Source organism: Pagrus pagrus (genome assembly GCF_965226575.1).
Source record: "Pagrus pagrus genome assembly, chromosome: 8".
Classification (NCBI taxonomy): domain Eukaryota; kingdom Metazoa; phylum Chordata; class Actinopteri; order Spariformes; family Sparidae; genus Pagrus; species Pagrus pagrus.
The window spans coordinates 31,844,324-31,859,512 of record NC_140192.1 but is presented as its reverse complement, the minus strand read 5'-3'; the positions used below and the strand labels follow the sequence as shown (position 1 = coordinate 31,859,512).

The 15,189-nt window shown below is 41.2% G+C and overlaps 1 protein-coding gene across 2 annotated transcripts in view; it reads right to left on the bottom strand.

Moving 5' to 3' along the window:
- Positions 1-563: 563 nt before the first annotated feature.
- niban2b (niban apoptosis regulator 2b) overlaps positions 564-15,189 on the bottom strand; it is a 41,767-nt gene continuing 27,141 nt past the window's right edge. The window contains exons 6-15 of one of the 2 annotated variants that reach the window (XM_084360603.1): positions 14,187-14,302; positions 12,729-12,833; positions 12,429-12,591; positions 10,858-11,045; positions 10,466-10,621; positions 7,232-7,345; positions 4,230-4,337; positions 3,661-3,772; positions 1,562-2,490; positions 564-1,516 (exon numbers count right to left, since the gene is read on the bottom strand). In XM_084360603.1, the coding sequence (XP_084216729.1) occupies positions 1,442-1,516; positions 1,562-2,490; positions 3,661-3,772; positions 4,230-4,337; positions 7,232-7,345; positions 10,466-10,621; positions 10,858-11,045; positions 12,429-12,591; positions 12,729-12,833; positions 14,187-14,302 (2,066 nt within the window). In that variant the 3' untranslated portion in view covers positions 564-1,441. Of the gene's footprint in view, positions 2,491-3,660; positions 3,773-4,229; positions 4,338-7,231; positions 7,346-10,465; positions 10,622-10,857; positions 11,046-12,428; positions 12,592-12,728; positions 12,834-14,186; positions 14,303-15,189 lie in introns of both variants that reach the window. The other variant, XM_084360602.1, reaches the window with a different exon arrangement.

The window sequence follows — 15,189 nt, the reverse complement described above, 5'->3', positions numbered from 1 at the left end:
TTGTAGGTGGTGTTTATCAGAAAAAAGCACAAGTTATATTCTACTTTAGATACCTGCTCATGTGAATAGACTGTGGCTGGGTGGGTGTATCTTTGGGCTCTGTGCAGACATCTCACCTCACTGATGCTCTGTAGATGGTACCAGTGATGTTCTGGTGGTTTTAATCACCTGCTGTAGAGCCTTCCTGTCCTGGGTCTGTTGAACCATGCCAGTTTGTGATGTTTCCAGTCAGGATGCTTTCTACCTTCTTTAGACCAGTATGGGAAAGAGACTCAATAATCAGCTATCTTTGTGGTGCGTTTAGGAACATCTGGGACAAAGCCTACTGATTCTACCTTTAAGTTTAATGGTCTTTGAGTTATATTAATATGATATGAGCTTCAGTAAGCTTGGTCCACAAATGTCCTTCAGAGGGAGACATTTTACTTTGATACTCTGAGTACATATGAGAGCCCGTACTTTCTTTACACAAGTATCCGAAGTTCTACTGGAGGAAACAATGTGTGGACTTCTGAAACCTCTGCTCATGAGTAGTAATGACAAAGATCATGAAGACAAACTGATAATAATTAATCAATCATGATTTATTATCAATAAGACATTCATATCACACGAGTAAAAAAAAAAAATCTAAAAGTACACTGTTCAAAAGGGGAAGGGGCGCAAAATAATAAATAAAATAGGCAGGAAAGATCAGCTAAGGCACCGATGAAGGGATATAAAATTATGTAAAATGACAGTTTGGTAGTATTTATACATAATATACACAAGCTTTCTTTAATAAGGAATAAACTCATAAAATAGTGTTATTCCCACCAACACAAAGAAATTGTCAAGTCTTGAGATGTCATTGTGTACATCCAAATAGTTAAACAAGTTTGAAATGAAAAAACAGACAAAAAAATCACCTTTGAAACTTTTCCACATTCTGGAAAGCATTGTCTGTTAGCCAATTAGGTCCAATAATAACCAACAAGGGGGTTTCCAAAAGCACAGACTGTATTTACACCAACATTTATCATAAATGAATCAAAAGGCTGAGGGTTGTTGAAGCCCTCACGGTAGTTTAACAAGAGGGACTTGAGAGTTAAACCAACTGACTTGTATTTCACCAAAGGCACCTCAACTGGGTGTTCTCGCACCTTGTTTATAACACACCATTAGGAACTCAAGGTTGTCCAATGTGCTCACATTAATACCAGGTGAAGAGAAAATAACACGTGGAACATAGGTCATATGTCTGTCCAATGGAAAGATGTGAAAGTCATATATTAAAAAAAAAACATATTTTAAAAAATGAGGACAGCACCTGAGCCCTGCTCAGTGACTGATATGGTGTGGGAATTGAAAACTGATGTGGTTAAAATGGCATGAAGGCTTTGTCAAAAGGAAATGAACGGGGCAGGACTCCGTCTAAGTCGAACAAATGAGGATCATTTCATCACTGGTCACTGGTCTCAGAGTCACTGGTTTTGGTCTCTTCCTCTGGTGCTGCGGCAACACTCTCCTCCCTCACCTCAGGGTGCTCCTCAATGGGCGATGGGACCACCTCCTCCCTCACCTCAGGGTGCTCCTCTACAGGCGGTGGGACCACCTCCTCCCTCACCTCAGGGTGCTCCTCAATGGGCGATGGGACCACCTCCTCCCTCACCTCAGGGTGCTCCTCTACAGGCGGTGGGACCACCTCCTCCCTCACCTCAGGGTGCTCCTCTACAGGCGGTGGGACCACCTCCTCCTTCACCTCAGGGTGCTCCTCTACAGGCGGTGGGACCACCTCCTCCTCCTCTGTGCCTTCACTGCTGGGAGACTGGAAGCCGCTGTCGTTGTGTGGAGGCGGGGGCAACTCTGATGTCGCCTCCGGTGCACTCTCTGAAGCCATTTCTGTAGCCTCAGAAGGGATTTCCTCAGAAGGTGGTGGTGGTGGCAATGCCTCCTCTGATACCTCCTGGTTGGAGGGCGGTTGTTCCTCCACCATCGGCTGGCTGTCCTCTCCCTTCTCCTCTATGGCTGAAGCACTTGTTGTCAGGAAATCTTCTCTACCCTGCACCTCTGGTTTGGCTTCCTCCTCCTTTGAGACAGAACCGTCTGGAGCGTTCTCAGAAGCTTTAGGACTTGTAGATTCATTCTGGTCAGAAGAAGCTTTACCATCTGAGTTTTCCTCCCCATCTCCATCCTCCTGCTCTCCATCCTCCTCTGGGATGTCATTGACGCCAGGCACCTCTATGCATGACTCACTGGGCAGGGTTGGGGAGCCCTCCACCTGAATCATGGACACCACCTGCTTCATCCTCCTCCTCTTATTGGACTCCTCAACTTGACCCTCAGCATCCTCCCCTGTGCTGTCCACCTCCTCCTGGGCTCCTCCGTACTCTCCTGCCCAGTCGATAGAGGGGTTTTCTCCTAGGAGGTGCAGGGTGGGGTCGCTGTTGCTGAGGACAATGCTGTCCCTGTACAGATTGTGTCTCCTCTGGACTGCTGCCTCCTTCACAGCTACAGACAGAGAGATGAGGTTAAAATGTGCTTCCACATGATGAGTGATAAAAAAGATTGATTAAAGGAATCTAAAATGTCATTTTTCCACCCAATTTCCTCTAAACTCTATAAATAATGCAACTAAGTTACAAATACAAACACATTTGTAATAACCGTGTGCAGTATTACTGAGTGCTGGTTTTATTTACACTATGATTTGTACAATATCACATAGTTCTTTTCAGGAGGTATACTCAGAAAATATTAAAGACATTACAGGACTCAATGTGCCCAGAAATAAGAACTTGACTGAGTGCACTTGACTGTGATTTGACCCGAACACCACAGGAGGGTTAATTGTGCATCGACAATCTCCATGCTAGCCTGAGATTCTGGTTAATGTATGAGCAGCAATGCAAAGTGCAAAAAAGCTGGGAGTTGGTGGATATAGATCGAAGGGTGTGGTTATAAATAAATACACTCTCAGCCAGTCACATCACTGATTTCACCACTCCGCAGCATCTGTGTAAACAATAGGTAAACAAAGATAAATCTTGTGCAGATGGTGCAGAGTGGCAAAATGTGCACACTCAGCACCATACATGCTGTGTTTTTAAACAGTTAATTAGTACAACAGGAATAATTGTTTGGTGAAGCTGTACATGATCACGTCAATCGACTGCTTTTCAATATCATGTGTTTGAATGTCACATTATATCCTAAAATGCGATACAGCACAGTTCATACCATAAAGCTTTTCAATATCAACATGACTTTGCTATCCAAGGACAGCGATAACAAGACTTAAAAGCACAGGGTAAACACAGCTGCTGTCTGCTTCCGTGGTTTTTTTATGGTATTTTTTGGTGGTATATTTGGTATAAGTGTTATATTACGTTCAGTACATTTTTAGGATTTTTTCCTTTTTTTCCAAGAATTACTTTATTTATGGTGAAGTCACGGTGGGCTGATATCTCTTTTGGAAATGATTTAAAAAGTTGAAAATAAATAAAGAAAGAAAATAAAGAAAGAAAGAAAGTTTGGCTGTCTCCCACTGAAGAAATGTGACAACAAGCCTTTGTGTATGTCTAACAGTGACATTTCCCATCCAGTGATAACTAAGGAGCCTTCTAAAGCAGCACTCTGGTCCACATAACTGTTTTTTTGTGCAAAAAGCAGAAGACTGACCCATCATGATGTCTTTCATCACAGAGTGCAGCACCACCTCCTCAAAGATGTTCTCCACCAGGATGAAACGGGAAAAGTCCTCAAATATCAGCTCCTGGAAGCGTGGCAGCTCCTGGAGTTCACAGCAACAACAGTCAAAAGCTTTCATCATCTCAATTCAACATCTTTGAACTAAACATCTCTCTAAACATCCTCATGTAAAGGTGTAACATGAGGCTGCTCACTCAGCGAGTCAGCCATTTTCTTTTTAAAAAGATACCAAAAGTCTTACTCCAATACAGATCAAGACAGTAGAATCCAAACCATCCTTGTATAGATACACTTCTACCATCTGTTGCAGTATTACTACATGTCTAATGCATTATGACATACATGACAAAGATACTTGGTACAGTTTGACACTGCACAAGAACACACAACAGACAGACAAAGTACACACTATACAAAACCATTACTGCAACACATCTGGATGTTTTCCCATGACTCTCAAAGGATGAAACACATAACTGAATGCATTAACTTTCCATTAATCTTTCAGGTTTTTGCTGACAAAATGCTGTGAGACTCACTGAGGCACAGGACGGGCTGAGCTGTTTCAGCATGTAGGGGATGAAGATCTGGAGGAGAGCCTCACGAAAGAAACGCTTCCTCACTGTGCTGCTGTCATAGTCAAATTTCTAAAAATGAACAAACACAAAAGAAAAAAGCATTATTACCATATGATTTTATTAAATAACATTTTTCATCAGTGAACTGCTTCATTCTAAAAGTACAATTTAAAAAGGTGACATGTACTTTCCACCACTGTTGAGAAATCTTCCTCTGGTGTCAACAATAATGTCTGAAGAGGAAATAAGTACATTTATTCCGGGACTGTACAATTTGGAGGCATTAACATGAGCATTTCTATTAAATGCCTCTTTTAACTTCTACTCTACCACATTTCAGAGAGAAATAAAGTAGGGCTGCATGATATTGGAAAAAAAAACTGACATTACTCTATTTTATAACCTGGGTAGCTCTTTTTGGAAATAATTAATCATTCAAGATAACTGGGATGACTGTGCAGGGGAGTGCATTTTATCAACTATCTGTCCTGTGATGTCGATGCTGAAGCGATATATTGTGCAACCGTAAAATAAAGTACTTTCTACTGCACTACATTTATTGACGGATAGTTACTTTTTAAAATTCAGATTAAAACTTTGCATAATAAACAAAACACAAAATCAACCATATAGATGAACTTTAACATTATCAAAAGAATATAGAAAAAACAGTGTCTTCTCACATTTGACATTCAATTTGTCAATTACTTGTTAGAAAAAGACTAAACGATGAAAAAAAATTCTTTATTTGGTTTTTCTCTCATACTCATCATCTCATGAGCCCCAGATTTATTGTGCTACCATTTGGGAGGAGATGACCGCTAAGTATAACTACTACACCTCTAGAATAAAAATACACAGGAAACAATGTCATTATTTAGCACACAAAGGCTAACTCATATTCTGTATGGCACTTTCATCAGCTCGTTGCAGCCCTAATTACAACAATATATATCATAATATATCAGACGAAAGATATTTTTAAGCAGTACTTTCACTTTCCATACTTAACGTAATTTTTGGTTACACTAACTTTTACTTAAGTGGGATTTTTGAATGCATTTTGTGCATTATAGCACATATAGTTTTCAGAAGTTTTCTGATGACTCTGCTGTCGTTGGATGTATCAGCAAGGGTGATGAGGCTGAATACAGGGCTGTGGTGGATAACTTCGTCACATGGTGTGAGCTGAACCACCTGCAGCTCAACACAACAGAGACCAAAGAGCTGGTGGTGGATCTGAGGAGAACCAGGACACCAGTGACCCCAGTTTCCATCCTGGGGCATAACGTGGACATCGTTGAACACTACAAATATCTGGGGGTGTTCATCGACAATACACTGGACTGGACTAAGAACACTGATGCCCTTTACAAGAAGGGACAGAGCCGCCTCTATTTTCTGAGGAGGCTCCGCTCCTTTAACATCTGCCGGACTGTGCTGAGGATGTTTTATGAGTCTGTGGTGACCAGTGCTATTCTGTCTGCTGTTGTGTGCTGGGGCAGCAGACTGAGAGTAGCAGACGCCAACAGACTCAACAAGCTGATCAGGAAGGCCAGTGACGTTGTGGGGGTGCAGCTGGACACTTTGACAGCAGTGTCAGACAGGAGGATGCTGTTGAAGTTGCGGGCGATACTGCAGTATGACTTTCACTCTCTCCACAACGCTCTGGTCAGACAGAGGAGCACCTTCAGCAAGAGACTAATTGCTCCAAAATGCACCACAGGAAGTCATTCCTACCTGTGGCCATTAAACTTTACAACTCCTCCCTCTGATGTTTGGACTCAAATGGCATATATATATATATATATATATATATATATATATATATATATATATATATATATATATATATATATATATATTTATTTAATTTTTTATTTTATTTATCTTATTTTATGACTTTATTTTATCGTCCAGTTTACTATGTTATCTATATCTTTATCTCTTGTTTCCATTCAGGCTATATTTCTATTTCTACTTTGCACGGAGCATCTGTAACAAAAACAATTTCCCCCCGGGGATAAATAAAGTATTCTGATTCTGATTATCATTTTGTGCCATCACCAAGGTTTAAAGTTGGACAACTTTAATTTTCCAAATCTATAAAATGTAAGGTATGTCATCGTGGGGTCGTAAGCTGGGAGTAGTGCATGTACACAATTTTATCTGCCCCATTGTGGACATGTTTGAGAGAGTAGAGTAAATAAAATGGCAGATGGTAAATATAGTGCACTGTATAACAAATGAGAAGTGATTTTAGACGCAGACAGTGTAAACAATATAGACCTCTCTCGTAAGTCATTTCACATGTCACAGGAGAAAACGCACAGGTGTAAATAATGGAATGAATGTTGGCTGAATTCCATTCAGCTGCATCAGTTTCAGGGTCCTGGTACTGATCATGTTGGCTCACTGTCACGTCTTACTGAGACCCCTGCGTGAGAGTCATTGTTAATGTTAGCAAAGCTTGTGAATGTCATCGTCCTGCCCCTCCTGTGTGTTCCTTTAGGTTTAGGATTAGAGTGATTATCTACTCGCCATTTTTATATATAATCTATTTGTAAGTTTATCTTTTTCATTCTGATTGTTAATGTTTGCTTTGCTGCTGCTTTTATTGATTTCCAAATTTCTTTCTTGTGCTTTTGCCTGTTGAATCTGTAAAGCATTTTGGGTTGCCTTTGGCTATGAAATGTGCTATATACTGTAAATACTAAGTGCTGTATCGTAGGCAACTGGACTCAGTTTCTTGAAGACGTTTCACCTCTCATCCAAGAGGCTTGCAGGCTAGTTGCAGGCTTTTACACTCTGTGTGGGAGTGTCCTTACAGGAGTTGTTAAGGACGTATGTGAGCTCTGAGTTTCAGAGTTGTTAGGGCCACTTGTGGGTTGTTGAGCAAACCAGCCTTCATACTGTTAATACATTTGCCTGGCTTGTTGTGTGCGATTGCATGTGTGCTTTACCTTAATGACTCTGTCCTGGCAGCGCTGGATGGTCTTACAGAGCTCCTCTGTACCCTGAGACTCCAGGCTCTGGTGAAGGATCTGCTCGAACGTGTACACTGCATCATCCATTTCCTGATGGGGGGGGATCATTTCATGTACAGGTTACTGACTGACTGGAGTATGTCTGGTCACATTTGCATTTACAGCTTAAAATGTAATAATGCACCACCTGCAGTCCCGCTGTCTCTCCATGATGTGCTTCCACACAAATAGTACAGCTTCCCTTTCATTCACTGTTCTCCTCAGTTACTGACCCACCACTGGGGGGCACTTCATACAGTTCAACTATACTTGCAGCTGTTACCACAAGCTGGACTTCATCCAATCCTTCCACAAACTCTGAGCAAAAGGAAGCTGCAGTGCAACTATACCTTGTGTCTTGACAGTAAAATGACTTGGAGATAAATGAAATTATTTCACACCAGTGACAATTCTTCTTCTGGTCCAAGATGCATCAGCTTTAAGACTAAAAACACTCACTTGCATGTAAAACAGACAGCTTCTGAAAAACTGTGCTGACTGCATATGAACTCGAAGACATTTAAAAAACATTCAAACATACAGAGAGCAGTGAGTCAGTGGTGTGTGTGTGTTAGCTTCACAGGGATGGCAGCAGCATAAAGTGTTTGATAAAAACTTGGTAAATGAATAAATGATTCCAGACAGCAGTAAAACTCAGATATTGACTTCATTATCTCCTGGATTTGATCCACTCACTGGTCAACCACAGTGATCTGCTGCTGATTCAAAGACACCAGGCTCGCTTTCGCAAACATTCCTCTCAGAATCCTCTCAGAGAGCTGCTAACTGAGCCTAAAACACTTCCAGCAAGGAGTCGTAGCTTAAGAGCGAGTTAGGAAACTTTTTAGAGCAGCTCTGAGCAGGAAGACCCAGAAACTTTTATCTTAGTGAGGAGGGGGGGTTGACCCCATTGCTAGGTGTGACACATTATTTTAAAAGCTGTGATTGGTTGGTCAAATAAGACATGATGTAATATCTCTGTTGAATGTAAGACATGCTCTAAAGAAGCCTAAGAAGTGTTGGAAAACACAGACCTACTTGTGCAGGAGCCTATTGTCATGCTGATAGTAGTTTGCCGCCATTTATTTACCAGGCAGGTCATTTCAGGAGGCCTACTTAGTTTATTTGATAATGAGTGTAAAGCCATTTTTAAGGGAGTGCACCAGTGAGGAGTGTTATATAACAGGAGGGAATTTTGCATTTTTTAAATATATATATTTATTGTTACAGCTGCCAGATATCTCGGTGTGTGATCACTTTCATTTCTGCTGTTATAGCGTTACTGCACTGTGTCAGAGATTTGATCGCTTCTCTAATGAGATCGACCGCACATTCTCCCTGCACGATCTAAACTGTGGTTTTTCATTCACTCCTTTCTGCTCTGATGAAGAAACTCCTCAGGCTCTTAAAGTCCTCCTCCCTACTCCTAACAGATTTTCACCCGAGGAGCTCTCTTCAGGGCTGAGATGCTTTATGAATAACTTTTTTCTTTTTTTTAATCTTAATTTTGAGGAAAAATTATTAGAAAACGCCATAAATCTAAGAATTTTCTTAGACTTTCCTCACAAGGAGCATTTCTTAGTACTAGGACACTATAAATACAGGCCCAGAAATACAGAACATATCATGTACTGTACCTTGTAGTCAGAAATCGACAGTACTGAAACCTTTTGGCTTTTAACTGGATTAGAAATACTATATATGCTTGAACAATCTAACTATACTGACAAGATTTTAAAATATGGCTATGTGACATAGCAAAATTCTTCACATGCACGACACCATAAATCAGGCTTTAGTGTGTACAGTACTCCGAAAAATGGAAGTTTGAACACCCACAATTCCAAGAAACCCGGGCACACTTCACCTGCTGCTACTAAATGGTCTTTGTAGGGAGATTTTTAAAGACTTGGATTTATCTTTATTTTTTGCAGCGTAGGACTTGAGGACAGGCTTCACAGCTTGAATGTATGCAGTTTCTAAACAATACGTGAACTCTGAATGACCTTGAGTTAAAGTGTAGACCCCCCCACTGGGCCCCAGTGAGGAGGTCATGATAAGTGATTTCTCCATGGGGGGGTTGAATGCCAGAATGGCTTTCTCTTGCCTCTTGGATCTCTTTGCTGAGACTGAGTTCTTGTGCAGGTCTGGTCACATGAGACATGTGAGAGATATTTCAAGGCCCTGGGCTTTATATACGCAGAATCGAAGGAGGGGGGAACTGTTGCTGAGGTTGGATACACAGAAAAATGACATTTTGTCATTGCATTTGCATTTTTCAGTATTTACATCTTGCAGACACATGCTAGATGATATTTAAGCTTCATTACAATGTAGAAAGCATCATGTATAAACTTAATGAAGGGAAAGATTTTTGATTCAAGTGAACTGTCGCATACTTCACTGTCTCAACACCTTTTACTTGTATTGTTGCACTTGCAACAAAATACTACATGCCTTTCACAGGCAGTTATTCTACTGCCTGTGAAAGGCATCTTATAAGGGGTAGTAAATGACAGAAAAGGACTTTCTGGCTTCCTAGCTGTACAAACCACACAAAGCTCAGATTTCTGCATCGTCATCTCAGGCAAAGTTACTTCAATCCAACAGCAGGACAGAAGCACTGCACTAATACCTTGCACTCTGGATCCTTTGGTTGTTGTGTTGTAGTTTGAAAGTGATAAAACACGGCAGATTATCCCCCAGGAACACCACTGTAGCATGCTTAGAAACCTGAATCTTGAGACCTGCTGTGCCTAGTTGCAGTTGCCAAGCTATGATTACATAACTGCTGTTCGGGACACATTGTGTACACAGTTTTCCTGTGCAATGAGGGATTATTACTTACATCTCAGGTGCATTCATTGGTAGGCTATGTTTTACCTCCAAATAAATGTTTAGATAATCTAGAAAAAAATACTGGATGGTTTATAACATGTCTGCTCATCTTTCTGACCTGTCAGATTGAGTTGTTATGATGTCATTTTGCTCCCCCAATCCAAGCCAATCACTTGATTAGTACAATGTTATAATAACCAATAGAAATGATGGACATAACCATGAAAATAAGACTTGAAGTTGTAATTAACCAGATTGAAGCTGTAACTGAGGACCAGCACAGCTTCCAGTGTAAAACCCAGACTGCAAACAGGACAAGTGTCAGAGCGTCACCTCTCTCATGAGGATCTGGGCCCTCTGGACGAACACTGAGGGGCTGGAGACATCAAACCTCTGCTGCAGACCCTCCAGACTCAGCTGCTCCACCTTCTCATAGCAGCTCTGCATCTTCACCGGGTGGAAGGCCAACATGGAGATCTTTTCCATGTGCTGAGGAGGAGGAGGCAGGGATGGGGGACAAAAAATAGGTTATTTAAGTTTTACAAATCAATGGACTATTGAAGGGTTTCTGATTTCAAAGTCACACAGATTTCAAATCACTGAACAGCTGATGGCAATACCAGTTCATACATGCAATATTTTTACTCCGGTCTGACCTGTTGATCACTCAGGTTGCTGTCACAGCAAAGTCTGTCAGCCCTTAACCTCCTCCTCTACCTCCTCACCTGTGCCACGGCCTCCTTAGTGCCATTATTGAGGGTGTTCTTGTTCATGTCCACCAGTTCTCTGAAGATCACATCACGGACTTCAGAGAAGCCTCGGCTGGTCGGCTCCATCAGGGCGTCCAGGATGGAGCTGATGTAGGGCTGGATGCTCACCTTCAGCAACTTGTCGGCTTTGTGGAGAACGACCGCTGTGGGGGAATGATGGACACGGGCTTTGAGACAAAGCACTCTACATTAGACTACATTACTTTTACATAAAATGTATATAAAAGTTGTAAATGCAGCCACATTACATGTGGCATAATTTGGCTCTTGGCGTCAACACAATGTTTTTTTCTTTCTTTTAAATTCTTTAAAGCAAGTATGCGCCGTAACATTACAAGATATATATACACAATAGATTATATATCAGATATTATTATACAATTTACAGTGGCATATCCCTCTCTTGGCTTTAGTATCACTTATATGTTATTGAATTTATCTTCTTATTATCTGCTGCTACTGTTGACAATCCTTTGGGACTCTGTCCACACTGTCATTGCAACACAGCAGCAGCTGAAATGTCCCTTTATTATTGTGAGGAATGCAGTATGTCTGCCATGTCTCTGCTGTGTGACAACGGCAGGAAGCTGTCAGACTGCATGTAAACAGTGGTACAAATGTAAAGAATGGAGGTTAAAGCCAATGCTGTGAGTCAGTGTTGGATAATGTATGTTTGCTGGTCCTTCTGCAGTACACACATTGTTGTCTTTCATTTCAGCAGTAACTTATAATGGGTTGGGGTTAAGGTTAACACTAATTGATGCAGTAATGTCAGGAGATATTTTTAACAGGACATCACTGAACTCCCGTTCAGTGATGTCCTGTTTAATCTCCTGTTCAAATATCACTATAATACAGCAGTATGCAAAGTTGTATATAAGCATTTTTTTATTTCTTCATGGAGTGGCAAGTGTGCCACTGGAAACAGTTTTTACCTTTAGTTTTTAAATAATAACAATACAGAACATTTAAAGAAGAACAGTAAATTGGCTCATTAGTTTTGAAATTAAACAATAAATTAATAAACTCAAAGTAAAACAAGCCAGTTAATTAAACGTATTACAAGGAACTTTTAACAGACTTGAAACAGTCTCAGATGAATACTGATCCCTCTGTGTGAACTACAGAAGCAAACAAGACCAATGTTTGTAGAATTATTGTAGTTATTCTAAAAGCAGGTCACTGGGTTGGATTCCAAGTCATAAAATTAAAACTTTTTTTATGGTGGAATGCTGAGGATGAATTGAGGGGTCTCGCAGCCTGAGGAGAGAAGCTGCAATGGAGTCTGGTGGTACTGCAATAAAACAAGGTTAACTTTGTTTTAACATCGTCATTATGAAGTAAAAATGAAAGCTCCTTGTAGTAGCTTTATAAATGATAGTGAGACGTGTTTCATGTAGCAATGAAGAATAATTATTGATTCAGACCAGCATAGAAATTAAAAAAGAAAAGCATTAAACACATGGATTGAGAAATCACTTCCCTTCAGTCTTTCAGCAGATATTAACGTCCGCTCTCTCACTAACCTCTGATCTTGTTGGTGATGTGCTCCTTGGAAGTGATTATCTGGTCCATGTCTGTCCGTATGGAGGCCTCCAGAGAGGAGCGGGCCGCCTCACACTTCTGCAACACTGCCTCGTACTGGGCCTGACACTGGGCCTGCACCAGGCTGTATACCGCATCACTAATCTACACACACACACACACACACACACACACACACACACACACACACACACACACATGATCTATAGATGTATACTTTTTTAAAAATGATTTAATTTAAAAACACACACAGTATAAGTGTATGTGGAGAATATTCGTACCAGCATCCAGTTCCTCTGCCTGTCATGTAGTTTGCCTTTGAGGCGGGGGGAGATGAGGTCCCTCAGCACAGGGAGGAGACCCTCCATCACCAGGTTAGACAGGATCTGCAAGGAAGACACACACACACACACACACACACACACACACACACACACACACACACACACACACACACACACACACACACACACACACACACACACACACACACACACACACACACACACACACACACAGTTACGTTTCTAACAATATAATGGAACAAGAGACATTTTTAATATTCCTTAACGTTTCTTGTCATAACCCGGCACCTTTATCGTCCATAATGCAACTCAACCGCTGAGATTGGTCGGAGATGTGGATGTGTTGTACCTGTAGTGCATGGTTAATGTAACCTGGAGGCTCTACCCTGCAGAAGGATTGAGCAATATGACAACCTGATTGTAAAACTATGAAATATTTTTCAGTAAAAAGGACAAATTAGTGAAATCTGTTCTTTTGTATTAGTATATATAAAAAAAGCCTAATGCATCTTTTCTGTACAGTATGCAGAAAGCCCTTTATGAATACTTTACTGAACTTTTACAATATCTTTTTGTAGCTATAGTCCCCTTTGGAGTGCTACATAATTAAACATACAACCCTGATTGCTAATCCTTTTTGACATACCTAGATCAGCCACAACATTAAAACCACCTGCTTTATATTGTGCAGACACAAGACTTCTGCATGTGTCCCGTGGTGTCTGGCATTGGGAAACTGGCAGTGGATCCTTTGGGTCCAGTGGGTCCATTGATCGGACTTGTTCCTGCACATCCCACAGATGCTTGTCAGATTGGGATTTTGAGGATTGGATTGATGCCTTGGGATCTTTATCACATTCCTTTGGTCATTCCTGAGCAGTTTTTCATCAGCGACTCAGGAAAATGGCTGTTCCTGATTACCAAGTAAAGTCTTACTCACATAAACATTTGTTTTCCTGTTAAAAAAAGGCGGACACATCAGCCATTAAAGAGTTGGAACATCATGTGATGTCTTTGTGGGTTTGCAGCATAGAGGTTTAGCACTGTTCAGTACAGGTATAGAAACCTGGGCCAGATCACGCCTGCAAGACGATACATTCAGCCTTTAATCAGCCTTCAGGACACACAAAGCATGACGAGATCAAAAGTGGAAACACTAAGACAGTCAGTAGTCTCACTGTGTTGAGATGCACACCATAAACGAGGTTAGTGGAAGGAATCAGGTTAGGGCAGGAATTTGGAGAATGTGTTTCCCTATGATTGATCTGTATGTTACATAAAGCGTGTCATAGTTCTGCTTTACCCATTACAATACAGAACCAAGCCTGGTGTGTTTCATCAGTGATACTGCAGCATGACTTCATTCCTACTTAAAAAGAACAGGCAGACTCCAGGAGATAGAGGAGTGATAGATGTTACTACTGCCACGCTCACCTGTGATGGTTCACCACACATCATCTCCCAGGTGCCATAGTGTCCTTGAGCTTGGCGGTAGAGTCGTACTGCGTCAGTAAAGGCTGGTGTTTGGATTTTATTCTCCTCTGACAAACCTGGGATGGGAGGATTAGTAGCTGTTAGCTGTTAGCATTTAAGCACGCTATCTAGTTAGCAGTTTGGACAAAGCCTGCTCACTAAAATAAATAAAACAATTTTGCCATTTTTCATTCCATCATTATCATAAACCTATTTGATGGACCATATTTTGACATGTGACAGTAGGGAAAGTACAGGCCTAGTAATGAAATGAATGATGGCTGAATTCCATTTAGCTTCAGGGTCAGGGTCCTGGTGTTGTTCATGCTAGCTCACACTGTTACTTATACACTTACTGGGAATAAAACAGAGACATCGTTAACATCATCAGTAGCTCCAGCGTTATTAGTAGCACATTTTCCTACTGTGACAAGTCAAAATTTCTCCAGTGAAAAGGCCTTTTATGACCCTGATATATGGGGCATTCGGCAGGCTAGATAAATAGCTTTCCCACTGTGAGCTAACTAGCGAGTTTCTGTGTCTGTGTGCTGTTCGGTGCTGAGCAGGTGTACACTGGGATAATCAGAGCATTTTCACTGAGAACAGTTAGCCTCTGCCGCTGGAAATGATTCTGATGAGAGCAAGGAGACGGAGTCGAAACTGTGGGCCATAAAACCAAAACCAAAACTCCCCAACATTCATGATGATTGGCCCATTACTGCAGCTGGACTAGGCTTCATTGTCACATGGAAATGTTCATGAGAGAACTACCTCCCCTTTAATGTGTCACCCTTTACACTGTCAGTTAGACATACGTTTCAGTATGATGAGTAATTGCGTTGCCATGTTCTCATAGTCTATCCACCTTATTCCTTATTCCATGCAACCTTCTGCGAATTACGGCTGCTTTTTTAGTTCTGCCAAGCAGCAGGAAGATCACCCATAATGTGTGTGTGTGTGTGTG